Source organism: Solea senegalensis, linkage group LG14 (assembly GCF_019176455.1).
Source record: "Solea senegalensis isolate Sse05_10M linkage group LG14, IFAPA_SoseM_1, whole genome shotgun sequence".
Taxonomy (NCBI): domain Eukaryota; kingdom Metazoa; phylum Chordata; class Actinopteri; order Pleuronectiformes; family Soleidae; genus Solea; species Solea senegalensis.
The window spans coordinates 10,027,677-10,041,224 of record NC_058034.1 but is presented as its reverse complement, the minus strand read 5'-3'; the positions used below and the strand labels follow the sequence as shown (position 1 = coordinate 10,041,224).

Here is a 13,548-nt window from a genome sequence, read left to right as displayed (position 1 = left end):
CATACTATACTATGACTTTTTTGTCTTATTTTGGACGACATACTATACTATAACTTTTTTGAGTGATTTTGGATGACATACTATACTATGACTTTTTTGAGTGATTTTGGAAGACATACTATACATGACTTTTTTCTCTCATTTTGGACGACATATGAAATTTTTTGTCATAGTATGTTATGTGATTTCCCAAGTGAGCTTATGGTCAATGATTATATATAAATAATGGACATTCTTCTGGTTACCCCAGTGAAGTACCAAATGTCATACAGCCCCAGGGAAAGACTCTTCTGCTGCTAAATGAACTCTGAATGGAGGTTTGTGGTGAAAACAGGAGTAAATACTTTCATGAGGAGTTATTTGTCTCAATCAGTTTCATTTATTCCACAATAGAACATGTTGTAGATTTTGTGAACTATATTTCCATTAAGAGGAAAATATATGTTAATCCAGAAATAGTTATCATCATCAAACTGGTAAACAGTTACCATCATAAAACTGTTCAACATATGGCATGGATGGATACCAACAATCTGATGAGATGATAATCTGTTGTCAAAGCAACCAAGTCCAGATCAACAGGACATGCAACAATCAGCAGGTACTTTCAAAATGTCTCCTGAGAAACCGTCCAGATAATTGGGAAGGCAGACTCTTCATTATTTTACATAATTATCTTTCAACACTTTCTTCTTTGAATTTAATTTTCACAATATACAGACTATATTTAAAATAATTAAACTGAAATAACAACATAAGATGATTGTTAAAGTGCAGGGTTAAAAGTCGTTTAATTACACCCCCACAGTAGGTTTAGTCTTGGCTGAATCTGAATACATAGAAAAACGTAAATATCTTATTTAGAAAACAATTTCAGCAGCTGAATGTGGGGGAAATGGAGGCCACAAGTACAGGACAACCCTGGATTGATTATAATTTTGTCAGGTGAATGGCAGATTCTCTCTCCCTCTGTGTGGAGATGGGCAAGCAAGACGCAACATTCATGTCATGCAGCAACAAGACACACGCCATGCATCCAGTGTGAACCAGGCCGTCAACTCCTGGTGGCTGTTGCTGCTGCTCCTCCTCCTCCTCCTCCTCCCGCTCACCACCCAGTGTTGTTTAAGGCTGGGCTCAGAGTACAGACACAGACTGCTGGCTGGACTGTAGCAGCAGCTGCTGAGTGCAGAAAATGTAAACTAGTTTAAATGTATGGGATTAGAGAGGTTCCCTTAACACACGCCTTTGAAAAATCCACTCAAATAAACACACATACTCTGCAGTATCCTATATATATCATTTTTTATTGTATGGACTGAAAATTATACAGTTGGAGTATGTAAAACATTCCCTGTATGGGAAACATGGAGCCAGAACAGGGGAAAAAAAAGACGTGTAAAAGCGGAAATGAAGCAGGGAGTGGAAGGACAGATGGATGAAAAGAGGGGGAAACGCTGGACCAACATGCCGAGATCGCACCTTTCTGATGCCTGTGGAGATAAATGGAAAACATGCTGGTTAGAGGTGAATGACGTTCAAACACCAGGACATATCAAGCAGATGATCATCTAACAGTGAGTCATGACACCAGTGCCCTTATTAGCACCAGCTGCAGAGTTTCCCTTTGTTGATCACCGACTCTGAAGCAACAAAGCCCAGAGAGAAAATCAGTTCAATTCAGTTTGCAGAGACACAGGCATACGCTAATCTACTGCCTCGTACAATGAGTTTGTCACTTTGGTATTTGAACCAAAGATTTCAAATACCAAAGTGACAAAGTACTACAAAGTACACTGCAGTGAATCAGCCTTATGTTAGGGAGCTAATTCATGCTTTGATTGTAGGCAGTCAGTGTCAACTATGTCAGTACACAACCAGAGTTCAAAAAATGCTTTTAAATCTTATCATACAAAGTAGAAAAAGTCAGTAAAAATAAATTTGTTAGGTCACTGTGACCCCAAACAGGCTGCAGATCTTAAATTAGTCAGCCTGACAATAATCTCTGGTTCACATAGCGTGAACCTTATAGACATGACATAGTATTGTCCAGAGGCCCTAATTTGGTCATTGACACCTCATCAGTCTCACGGCACGTCTCAGCGAGCGTCTACATGGGAGGCAGGCTGCAGCGAATCCAACACAAACACGATAAGCAGCCAGGAATCACTGAGCTTCCATCTACACTGGCAAACAGTCAGAAGGTTTTCCCTGTGAGCTGGAGATGGCAGCCATGTTTACATTCCTGAGTCAGTGACGGGTGAAACTGGGTTAGGCTTGGAAACGACAGTACAAAACCTGCATTATGTGTTAATACACAGAAATACTTCCTATACAGATGGCCTGGCAGCTATACGAGAGTGTGTTCACACTGAAAGCCTGCTGCAAGTTCAGTAACACAGAATTACATAACCTTAAATGTAAACCGACACAGCAATGTCAGCGTATCCTGTTCAGTTAGATGCACCGTTTGTGAAGCTTGTGCTGCTGTGTCTCTTTAAAAAATAAGAATCAAGAGTAACAGAGCTTTTAAGACCTTTATTTAAGTTTGAAACTGAAATATTGGAGGGATTTTGAATGATTTTTTTTCGAGATTATCCAGACACTGATGCAACAGGTGGGAAAGTTATGATTGAATATAAAGACTTAGGAGTGATTTCTGTGAACATACCGTCGTGAGAACATTTTTACTCGTCAATGTACTCGAAAGGCTCAGGGGGTTCAGGCTCCTGCTCTTCCTCCTCGATTTTGGGGCCGTGAGCTGAGACGGGCTCCACCAGCTCCTCCTCTTCCTCACTGGTGTCTTTCATGATGATGATGCCACCTGTATGCAGCTGGTGACAGACAGGGAAAATATTAACTGTTAATTCAAGTACATGCACGGTTACAGTTTAGTGATATTGATTCTTAATGTAACCACAGACAGGCTCATGAGAAATATGCTGAACTGTATTTGTCTCACACCGCAGACTAAACTACAAAGATCAAGTATAAAGCAGCTGACGCAGTTCAACAAACGCTGAGAAGTGGAGAAATGTGTCACAACCATAAGAATGCATCAGTACTGGAATATGAAACTTAGAGTACTTAACGTAACGTACTTTAATTGTATCGTTACATAACGTAACGATACAATTAAATGAAATATACTGGATATATATTCCCACAGTACATTTATAGTACATATCATATAGTACAATTTATTTGGTTTAAAATATTTTTACTATGAGGAGACATTCAGCCTTGGTGAATAACTACAGGAAATGTCATTAATTTAACTGGCTTTCAATAAACCTCCGGACATTGACCAGATTTCAAGACAAGCACGTAAAACCTCATCACTTCCTAAATTCATCTTTGGATGTGAAAACAAAGACGTACAAGGAAAGAAGCATTACAAAAGTTAAGTCAAGCAAAGACAGTATGCTGGCACCCGACGTAACAAGTCATACAATAATACTCTGAACACAGTTTGTTGGACACCAATTCAAACAGTACTTCCTCCTGACAGGTCTGAGGTGAGCACTCATTGGGTAAATGCATGCCATCCTGCCGTTTACTGCAGAAACTGTCAACATTAACTGCAGAGCTGTTGTCTGGTTTATAGCCCTGAAGTTTCTGGACTATTAGATTCTCAACATAGGCCAAAAACAACCGGCAGGCTGGATCCTGATCGGACTGATTTATTTTGAAATAACATTACATTGTTAAATACCATTAAATTCATGTTGGGTGCATTCCACATGTTAATGTGTGCCTAAATGTTGTAAATCAGGTGCCTCCCCAGCACTCCCATGTAACATGATGAAAAGCAGTGAGTATTAAAAGAAGAGTATTATTAACACCTTCTTTGGGAAGTTTCATGATCACTGTGTACTCGCATTCTTGAGGAATTGTTAAGTGGTGAAAATGTCTGCGATGACTTCTCTTGTGATGTAAATGTACTTTGTTAATAAAAATCCAAAAAAAAAGGCACCAAGATATTACAAGACAAACACCAAGTGTTTTCACTGATATGCTGCTGTTTAAACCAAGACTAATGTGTTTGACTTGGAGTTTTAAAGCTAATACAACAGACTGAACCAAAGAGGCAAACCCTTGATGAGAGTGCTTCTTCAGCAAAGGCCTCTTTAATTATTTTAGCTGTACAAACGGACGCATTGACAAACACAGAGGGATGAAGTTAGTTACCGGTTTGAAGGGCTGGTATCGGCAAGTCTCGGGCATGTTGAGGACTTTGAGCTGAGCGGACATTACTCTGGCTGGATTTTCCAGGATGTGGAAATTTGGCTCTGCGTCCTTCTTCTTCTCCTTCTCTTTTTCTTCATCCTTCTTCTCCTTCTCACCCTCCTGGACCTCCTGTGTACAGAAAACACAAGGATATGTCGTCTGCAACAGGTCCCTGTTCAATGCACATTTCTTTTGCTAATCTTCCTCTATACTGATGGCATACTTCCCTTTTCTAGGGGAATCTAATTGTTTCAGTAAAAATGTGACATTAGACAGTTTGCAAGAGTTATGAAGCACAATTCTGGTTTTCCTTCTCTCTGTTGTTGTGATTCAGTCCTTTCCTGCTATGGTGCCCTTTATTTGTTGAGCAACACTGTAAACTTAAATGAGACATGAAGGACAGAAAGTGCCAAAGGAGATGGTGTCAAAAGAAAGTGTTGCATTTTAAGACCAAACTAGATCATCTCCTGCAGAGGTTGTCTCTTCTCGTTTGACTCACTTTCTGGAGGAGTCAGACTGGACCATGTATAGCCGCAGTAAGAGTGCCGATTAAATCTGAATTTAATCAGCTCTGTTTGGCTTCATAATAATCATGCGTTACTAAATTACTTATTTTATTAGAATACCTTGATACACAGGTAAATGTGTCAAAATCTTAGGCCCCGTTCACACAAGGACACGTGCGGGTAAAAACGACAAAATATTTTATCCGTGCCTTTCGTTTAGATGGTGACGGCGTTTTTGGGACTTAAAAACGCAAAAACCTGAAACCACCCTCCAGAGTGGAAAACTTGAATATGCTCTGCCGTAGCGTCTCCGTCTACACTGGCAAGATGCAAAACTGCTGAGATCTGCTCATGTCGTGTACGTGTGCACTTTTTAACGCTTGTCTAAACACGGAATAAAAAGTGAAGATGCGACGCCACTTTTGCGTCTTCTGTTCAGACTGCCATCATGTAAACGTAGCCTTACATATATGATGGCATACATGCAGACTATATTAATTTCTATACAGCACAAATTTATAAGAAACTTATATTTCCACGCCCACGAACGTGTCAATCAGTCATTCTACCAAGTACATTTTAGTGTTGATAAAGTAATGTGGAAAATAAAGACAGACCAAGAGAAAAATGTGCAAATCAATAAAGGTTAGAGCTATGAAATGTTATGAAACTATTTGACCCTTCTCTGAGTGGATAACTCTCACTAAGTTAATCCACATAAAAATCAAAGCCCTGAGATGTGAGCGGGTCAGACATTTTCAGACTCGTCTCTCTCTCACCAGATCTCAGCTGTACCATGGCAGAGAACATCAAACGCCACTGAAGCCCAGAGAAAATCCCAATGAAAGTTATAATGGGCCTGGACTGACAAAGTCTGTGTCAGGGACGGGGGAATGAAATACCAGTATTTGTGAAAAGAAAGAGCTAGGTAAATGTGTCCAAATGTAATAAAGTCCTAGTTTAGATTCCCCTGTTTGTCCAGTAAGTGTGCACTTAGCAGTAATTACATCTGCACAGAAGGATGTGCAGCTTGATTAAGCTTTGCAGTCACACAAAAATGTGTCCCCTTAAATTTAGTTATTGTGAAATGTGAAGAAAAAGAGGAAATAATGAAGATTAGTTTGGTACCAAGAGGACTGGGTTTGGATTGTTAAGTATTTCCACTCACCACTTCCATCTTCTCCTCCTCCTTTTCTTTCTTTTCCTTCTCCTTCTTCTTGGCCTTGGCCGTGATGGAGAGAACAGCAGTGGAAACCTGCCATGCAGAGAGAGAGGGGAGACGTTTTCCACAGTGTTACACAAAATAAACGCTGCTTTATCGTTCAAGACTTCAAGTGCATCAGGAATTGTGAACTAAAGCAACTAAAGAAAAACAGGTTCTAGATGCCAAAATAATAAAAAAAATGAATGGGTGAGAAAGTGATGACAAATTATTCTCAGATCAAAATGGAGCAGAATCAACTTCCCTAAACTAATGACTTCAGTAAAAGGAAAACTAGTTGATCTGCTGTGGCAAGCATCTCACCTTCTCCTTCTCTTTCTCCTTGGGGACCTCCAGTGCTGGTGGGTAGGCAAAGGTGGAGGGCTTGCAGTTGGAGCGGTACTGCACCTTGGGCATCTGAGCAGAAAGACAAAAAGATGGTCAGTTCAATTCAGTTTTATTTATAAAGCACCAATCACAACATACATTATTTCACTGTACCTAGTAAGGCAGTGCCTTTTACTATAATTTATGATCACATCCAGTAGAAGTCAATTAATATCCATTCTGAGTCCAGGTGACTATTAGCGGTCAGCTGCATGGCATTGGGAATGTAAAAGGTTGGTCAGTAGAACATTTTGAAACTAAAATATTTTTTAACTATTGAATAATGAGTTATTCATTATATTTAGTCTGGTGCCTGCAGGAGGCTGACACATCTGTTAAAGGTGATTTTAAACAGGATGGCTAGTTAAAACAGTAGATTTATGTCTGCTTAACATTAAGATGTTAACTAGGATTAAAACAAAAAATAATTTTCATCATTAATAAGTAGGCAAAACCTCAAAAATGTATAGAGTTAATAAATGACCAATCTAATAATCATTACAGTTGCTAATTCAACTTCTTCACTGGACCACAATTGACTGGAAACATGTCTTAGTATCCCTGTGCCTGCTGTATAACCAGTCTAACCCCTCCTATTTAACAGAAAAGATTAAACAGGATTAACACCAACAAAGCAAAATTGAAGTTAAATTAACATCTCAGTTGCTAAAACAGCTGCTGCAATGCTTTTGTTCCAATAGCCAAAAATGTACATAAAAATGAAAAAGGCCTATGTCAACAGTCATGAGACAATCATAAAAGAAAATCTCCAGCCACAGCATCACCAGGTGCATCCTGTCTAGTGTGAGCCCTAAAATTATAAAGTGACTCACTGAAACTCATTGATTTAAACCATCTCTGATCTAAATTTGTGTGAACAGGGAACCCTAATGTCAAAAATCTCATAATTTTGATGCACTATAGAGGATTGTTTTCATACAGAAAGTAATAATCGAAATAGTGACAGATAAGTACTGTGTAGCTAAACAGGTGTGGTGGAGTCTTTAACTGCTGCCCCAACACTCCCCCAACCCCAAACCTCCTTCTGCAATCTTTCCCTGGTGTGTTTACGTGGAACTATACACCAATTATATTCACCAGTGCCTTGAAGAGCTGGGTATGCGCAATTCACAATAGTGCACACGTATCATGTGCTGCTGATTTAAGTAGCAATTAGGAGATAATGCCCAGCTGATGCCAGTTTACGACCCCAATATGTCACAGTGATCCCTTGGCATGAGTGTGTGAGTGGCAGCGAGCCAGTTCAGACCCTGTCAGGACAACCTTGTTATAGAGTGGCTGCTGAAGACAGTTGTTGGACACAAAATATTTTCCACACAAATTCCACACCAAATGTAACATCAGTGGACAAATTTAGCAGCCATACTTTAAGGTTATTTCCAAAAACAAGGTTAATACAAAAATAAAAAAAGTATTTATTTGTTTTATATTTAATTTCCTCCATTTATTTTTTCACACTTGTATAGTTTGTTAGTTTAGCGATAACTTACTGTCTGTTTATGTATTAAGTGCTGCGATAGGACACTGTAACTATAGACTAATCTGCTCTGACCATTTCCTTCATTGAAAATCAACATATTATGAAAAGGATTGCCTATATTGACAATTTGTCATGAACCCACAACATAACACTACAGAGATCAAAGGCCTTCAGTACAAGACTATTACATTATGTGTCATTATAAGCTTGATGAAAACAATCTCACAGGTTTTATGGTTGCAACAAGTCTAGATAAGCTGGTACCTTGAGGTCCTTGTTAAGGCCAATTATGGCAGTTGGTGTGAAGGCCAATGACAGAAAGTGGGAGAGGGGGAACCAGAACCAGAACTGGGTGAAGACCAGCAGGCCGACCACTGATGGCATGTGCGTGTGACCTGTCCTGGACTGCAGAGAGATGGTCACGTTACGTCCACCTGGACAAGAAAGGGGAGGAAGGTTAGAGAGGGGTTAAGAATTATGGAAATTACTAATGTGAATCAGGTCAGGGTTGAAAACCACCAGTGGACCAGAGGGTAAATTGGGTCATCGTAGCAGTGGTACAAATGAATCAAAAATACAAATAAAATACAATACAATCATGATCCAAAAACAAAAAAAAGAAATTAAGAAGTTAAATTAAAAATGAAAAGAAATTAAAATAAAAACAGTGCAATACACAATGAGCCAAAACTGCACTATACACTATATACAATAAGATGCCAAGCAGCAGATTTTAAGGTGCATACTGTATATGGTGCAGTTGTATTTGCCTGTAATTTAAATTATTATTAAATTATTACTTGCAGCTTAGCACAATAAATGCTTGATAAAGGATTTGGAGGTTAATGAGAGTACAGAACAGGATGGTCACCACCCTGCTAAGGTTGTCTCTTGGCTTCATCCTGTCTGATCTATCGATTTAAAATTGCACATTTTGGCAAGAACAAATTAAACCCAGGAATGCATTGTCTACAACATCCTGTGTCTAAATTAAAAATGTCATTATGATTAGACACATGAGATTAATACCAGATCTACATCAAAAGAGGTGTGTCATCGCATTGTCCCAAAAATAGCAGGCACTTAGGCACTATACAGCTGCAGTGAAGATGTTACAGAGCTTGGTTTTCAGCTCGATTCTACCCAAAATGTTTGTTTTTTTCTTCAAGGAGGTAAATCTGGCTTTCATTTGTTTTTAGATTATCTGCACTATGCTTGAAGTGATGTTCTGTTACTTCCTAAGGTAAATGTCAAGGCTGCAATTTGGGGTAGTATTTTATGGTTAACTAAAATATGAAGGAAAAATTATCTTGTAGAAATAGATAACATGTATGTATAATTGTGGAGGTCTTTCTGGGCAACTTTACTCACTGGCCAATCATCATATAAAAACAGAATGATTTATGTATGATAGCAGGCCTAATTAAAAAGATGGTGCTTGGGAAGGGTCAAGTGTACATCTTGAAGCAGCCAAAATAATTTTAGACCTCCCTTAGGTCATTGAGGACAAACAGATGGGAGGAACAGAAAGGGGAGACGGGAGAGAAGGTCAGCAGCAACAACAATATGGATTAAAGAAATAACTTTCCCTGAAAAAGGGTAGGATACAAGGGAGTAGCCATTAACGACTAAAATAAGAAATCTGCAAGTTTAATCACCTGCCTTTGTCTTACTTTGTACCCACTCTTTTGTGAGGTCACTGGGATGATTTATTAAGGGGCTTTACACCTCAACATTTGAACCAGAGTAGAAACCAACACACTCCAAAATTGAACATTGGCCAGAATGAGTCATGAGGTCTGCAGGAATTAGGAGTCTCTTAAGATAACAAAAAAGGTTGAGAGCACTTGACTAGCAGGTCAATTTTCATATAACAGAGCTAATGTGGGAGGCTAACGGGCCAACAGTTATTCCTCAAAGGTGTGATGAAACAGCAAAAACACAAATTAAAGCTAATTAGTGGATTATATGAATTAGTGAAAAAAATCTGTCAGTGGGGGCTGAATGTGTAATGCCAAAAGAGAGATGGATGCAGAATTTCAGAGAGTCAGCAAAGAGATTGACATTTCCTTCATAATGAGCACCAGAGATCATGAAACTGCAGTCTAATGGTTTCCGCCCATCAAATTAAATGCAATTACCTCTGCAGCTCAAATGCTCCCAACCCCCTGTGAGACCCAGACCTTTACTAAAACATTCAAACTGCACCAGCATGTGATTGACATATGAACAGCAGTTCTGCATTTGCTGCTCTACAGTATTTAAATTGGATCCTACACACTGGAACATGGAAGACGCAGCGAGAGTTTAGTACGAAGAGCAAGATGGAGAGCTGGGAGTGTGTCCAGTCTGAAAAATTACACCGGTGGTCAGGATTTGTCTGGATGATCTCATGCAGGGTTATCTTGGCATGTTGGCCAGAATTTATTGTGGTTAATGTGGCTGATTTGACAGATAATTGAAGTCTGTCTGCCTGACGAGATCGCTAATCTGCTCAGAACAAAACATCTATTAGATACTACAAAAGGAGGAGCCCCAAGTTATTCAGGGAGGTGAAAAAAAAAATCACAATATTTATAATATATATATAAAAAAAATTAAAAATAATATATGTGTTAACATTGTGTAATATATAGTGTTGCTGTATCCCTGCAACTTACAAAGTTGCAACACCTGATTGTGTATTTGACAGCAGTGTGTAAACAGAGTTGGATTTCATTTAGCTTAGCACACAAGGTCTTAAGATGGTGTTAGAAAATGGGTATACATGATAATATAGGTATGCTCTCAGTGTGTGAGTGTATATTGCTCATGTGATGATGTACAGCTCTCTGGGACCCCCCACACACAAACACACGTCGCATGCTTGTGTCCACAAACACCCGCTAAGACACACAAACACAGGAACAATCAGTAATGACCCAAGGGAGACAAACAAGCCATTTAGGCTGTGAGCTGAGTAAAGCTAAGGTAGAATCGTCAGCCACTAATGCACCTTAGCATGATCTGTTCCAGAGACGCAGTACACGGGTGGTCAACCAAATCAGACAAATCTGTGTTTGCTTGAGTGTGAAGAAACTCAGACACATGTACACATAGACACACAGCCACAATCCCACATTACAGTTGGTGCAGTTCTCTTTATTTACTCTGGAATTTAGAATTTGGGTGTTTTTCTATCCCAATGAAAGGTAAAGGACTGGGGCAGGTGGGCCCACATACCAGTTACCATGTGACAGAAAATGACTCCATGCCTACTGGAGGGGTCCAACTTATATTTTACCAGTTATCAGACCACATTCGTGGCATGTGCACCACTGTTTAGAGACTGACCTGCATCAAGGATTCCCTGAGCCAGAATGGCTCCGAACTTGGCCATAACGTCATCATGCTTGTCATTGATCACCTTTGAATAAAGCTGCCTGAACTGGTTCACCTAAAACATTGAGGGGAGGATAGACATATTTATGCTGTTAACAATAGGTTCACAAAAAAGCAGAAATTGGTCAAATATGATAATAATGCTGGGTAATATATTATATTAAAATATTAGCAATTTGGAGGAAAATGCGATAAAATTGAAATAAAGAGTATAAATGCTTGAAAAGGAGTAATTTCATAATGACCAAGAAGCAAACAAACACTTCACACATACCTTGGGACAGGTAACTTCTGACTGCTGGATCATGATTAGGGCAGATGCAATGAGGGCACCCTGTCTCACATAATTTACTGGGTCATTGGTCATGGGCTCCAGGAGATTTATGGCTTCCTGTGGAGGGAAAGGCAAAACAAGGAAAATAAGTAATGCTACGAAAGGTGAAATCAGGTATTCAGGACTTGCTGATCATTTGAAAAATCTTTGCTGTAGAATTTGCAGGCTGTATTTGTGATTGTTGAGATCAGTAAAAAAAAAAACTTCCAAAAGGTTGAATCACATTGGAATGATTGGTCTTATATATGAGCAACCTGTCAATGTGTTTAACTCATAAAACATGTGTATGTAATGCTCAAGCATGTCTTCAATAAACCTACCGCAACTTTTCTTTTTCAAAGCAGATATCTCTCGAGATAAAATAGTAGGACAAACAGAGGTTTTACCTGTAACATTAATGAGTTAAAGTTCCAGCTATACATCTCTCAAACACAGTAGAAGACCACACAGTTAAGGAGAGTTGAGAAAGTGGGGCCAAACTATACATTTTAACAATGACAAAATGGTTTACTACTACATTTTAACATGCCTTCATTAGTTTATTTAATACATCTTTGCAAGAGACAGAAATGGTCGATTATAAATCTGACAGAAAATCTGATGTTTTTATTTCCTGTGCAATTTACATTTTGTTATTCTCATCAGATCAGTGCAACATGGGCAGTTCTGTTTGGTTAAATAGAGGAAAGGGATTATCAACAGAGGCAACCAGACCATAGAAATTAATGACATTAGTGTCAACAATATCTGGTTGCCTGGGACAACAATAACAACAGCCTTGCCTTCTTCATTTCCCTACCATAATGGTTGTGAATGAACAAGTGATTGAGGACCACCTACTGTTCCCCTCATGTTTCTGCTCTTTCCCTGATTCTTACAGAGTAGTAATAGTTGTAACCAACACCACCAGACTCAGAGGGAGGTGTCAGCTCCACTGAGAAAGGGAAACAAACTAGAATGATGACAGTGGAGGTAAAATAAACCAGGTTTCATCAGTATTCTTGGCTCAGCTGACTGAGAAAGCCGCATAAAGGGACGATAAGTCGTGAATGTAAAGCCAACACAGTCAACCACATCCTGTTAATGGTAGGTTGTCAGGGGGTTTAAATGAGAGTATTTACTGTCAGACCAAATCAGCAGAACAGGTTGACACAAAATGTGCCTCAATGAGGGTCCAGTCTTTTCATAAAGTAAGTGTAAGTAAGTGTCATGCAGTATTGCCAAGTGTATTGTGTCAGAAGCAGTACAGTGCAAATCAAAATCCATATCTATAAAGCTGCATGGCAGTACTAAAAAGGTTTTTGTTAGTTTGGTGAATACTCCCATTCATTGAACATTCTGAAATGCTATAAAAATTTTGATTTTGGACCAAAATCAGCATAGAGAAAACCCAGGGTGTATAAATGATGGCAAGGGAATATCTTAATAGGCAACCCATTTCTTTGGCCACATCATCATTACTCTTACTAAATGTGCTTGATGTCTTATTCTGGAAAAACCACGCAGTGGAGCTTTGAAACACCATCGGCTCTGTAGCATGTCTCATTCTCATCTGGTCCAAAACAAAATTCACTCGGGTGCTCCAAGGTTCAGGGAACAAGGAGCAATGAGCCTTGACTCTGCTTGGGCTATGCTACCTAAGACTGATCAGCCCATACAGAACCAGCAGCACCAATGATGTCTGTCTTATTCAGTCATCGCTGGACTCAAATGCAAAACAAGCAAACAAGCAAACAAGATACAGCGAGAACAAGAGTGCCGAGTCTGACCCAATGTCAACAGGAAGCTAGTTGCTTACTTTAAATTGCCATTACAATATACATTAATGAAGATGATAGCTGAAGCTTTTAGAAGGAAGGCCTGTGATCAAACTATGTCGGGACTTGCAAATTGCCTTTAAGTACTACGGGTCTGCTTCAAAAAATGTTTTATGTAAGAATATTATTGAAGAGCAATATAGTTATCATTAAAGTTGACTAAAGTGACAACCTTCACCCAGCTAATTCTGCAG

The 13,548-nt window shown here is 39.1% G+C and overlaps 1 protein-coding gene across 2 annotated transcripts in view; it reads right to left on the bottom strand.

The window, feature by feature from the left end:
- Nucleotides 1-1,285: 1,285 nt before the first annotated feature.
- psmd1 (proteasome 26S subunit, non-ATPase 1) overlaps nt 1,286-13,548 on the bottom strand; it is a 29,625-nt gene continuing 17,362 nt past the window's right edge. The window contains exons 18-25 of one of the 2 annotated variants that reach the window (XM_044043852.1): nt 11,478-11,594; nt 11,156-11,258; nt 8,087-8,256; nt 6,259-6,351; nt 5,902-5,988; nt 4,189-4,356; nt 2,669-2,831; nt 1,286-1,490 (exon numbers count right to left, since the gene is read on the bottom strand). In XM_044043852.1, the coding sequence (XP_043899787.1) occupies nt 2,685-2,831; nt 4,189-4,356; nt 5,902-5,988; nt 6,259-6,351; nt 8,087-8,256; nt 11,156-11,258; nt 11,478-11,594 (885 nt within the window). In that variant the 3' untranslated portion in view covers nt 1,286-1,490; nt 2,669-2,684. Of the gene's footprint in view, nt 1,491-2,668; nt 2,832-4,188; nt 4,357-5,799; nt 5,989-6,258; nt 6,352-8,086; nt 8,257-11,155; nt 11,259-11,477; nt 11,595-13,548 lie in introns of those variants that run through there. The other variant, XM_044043851.1, reaches the window with a different exon arrangement.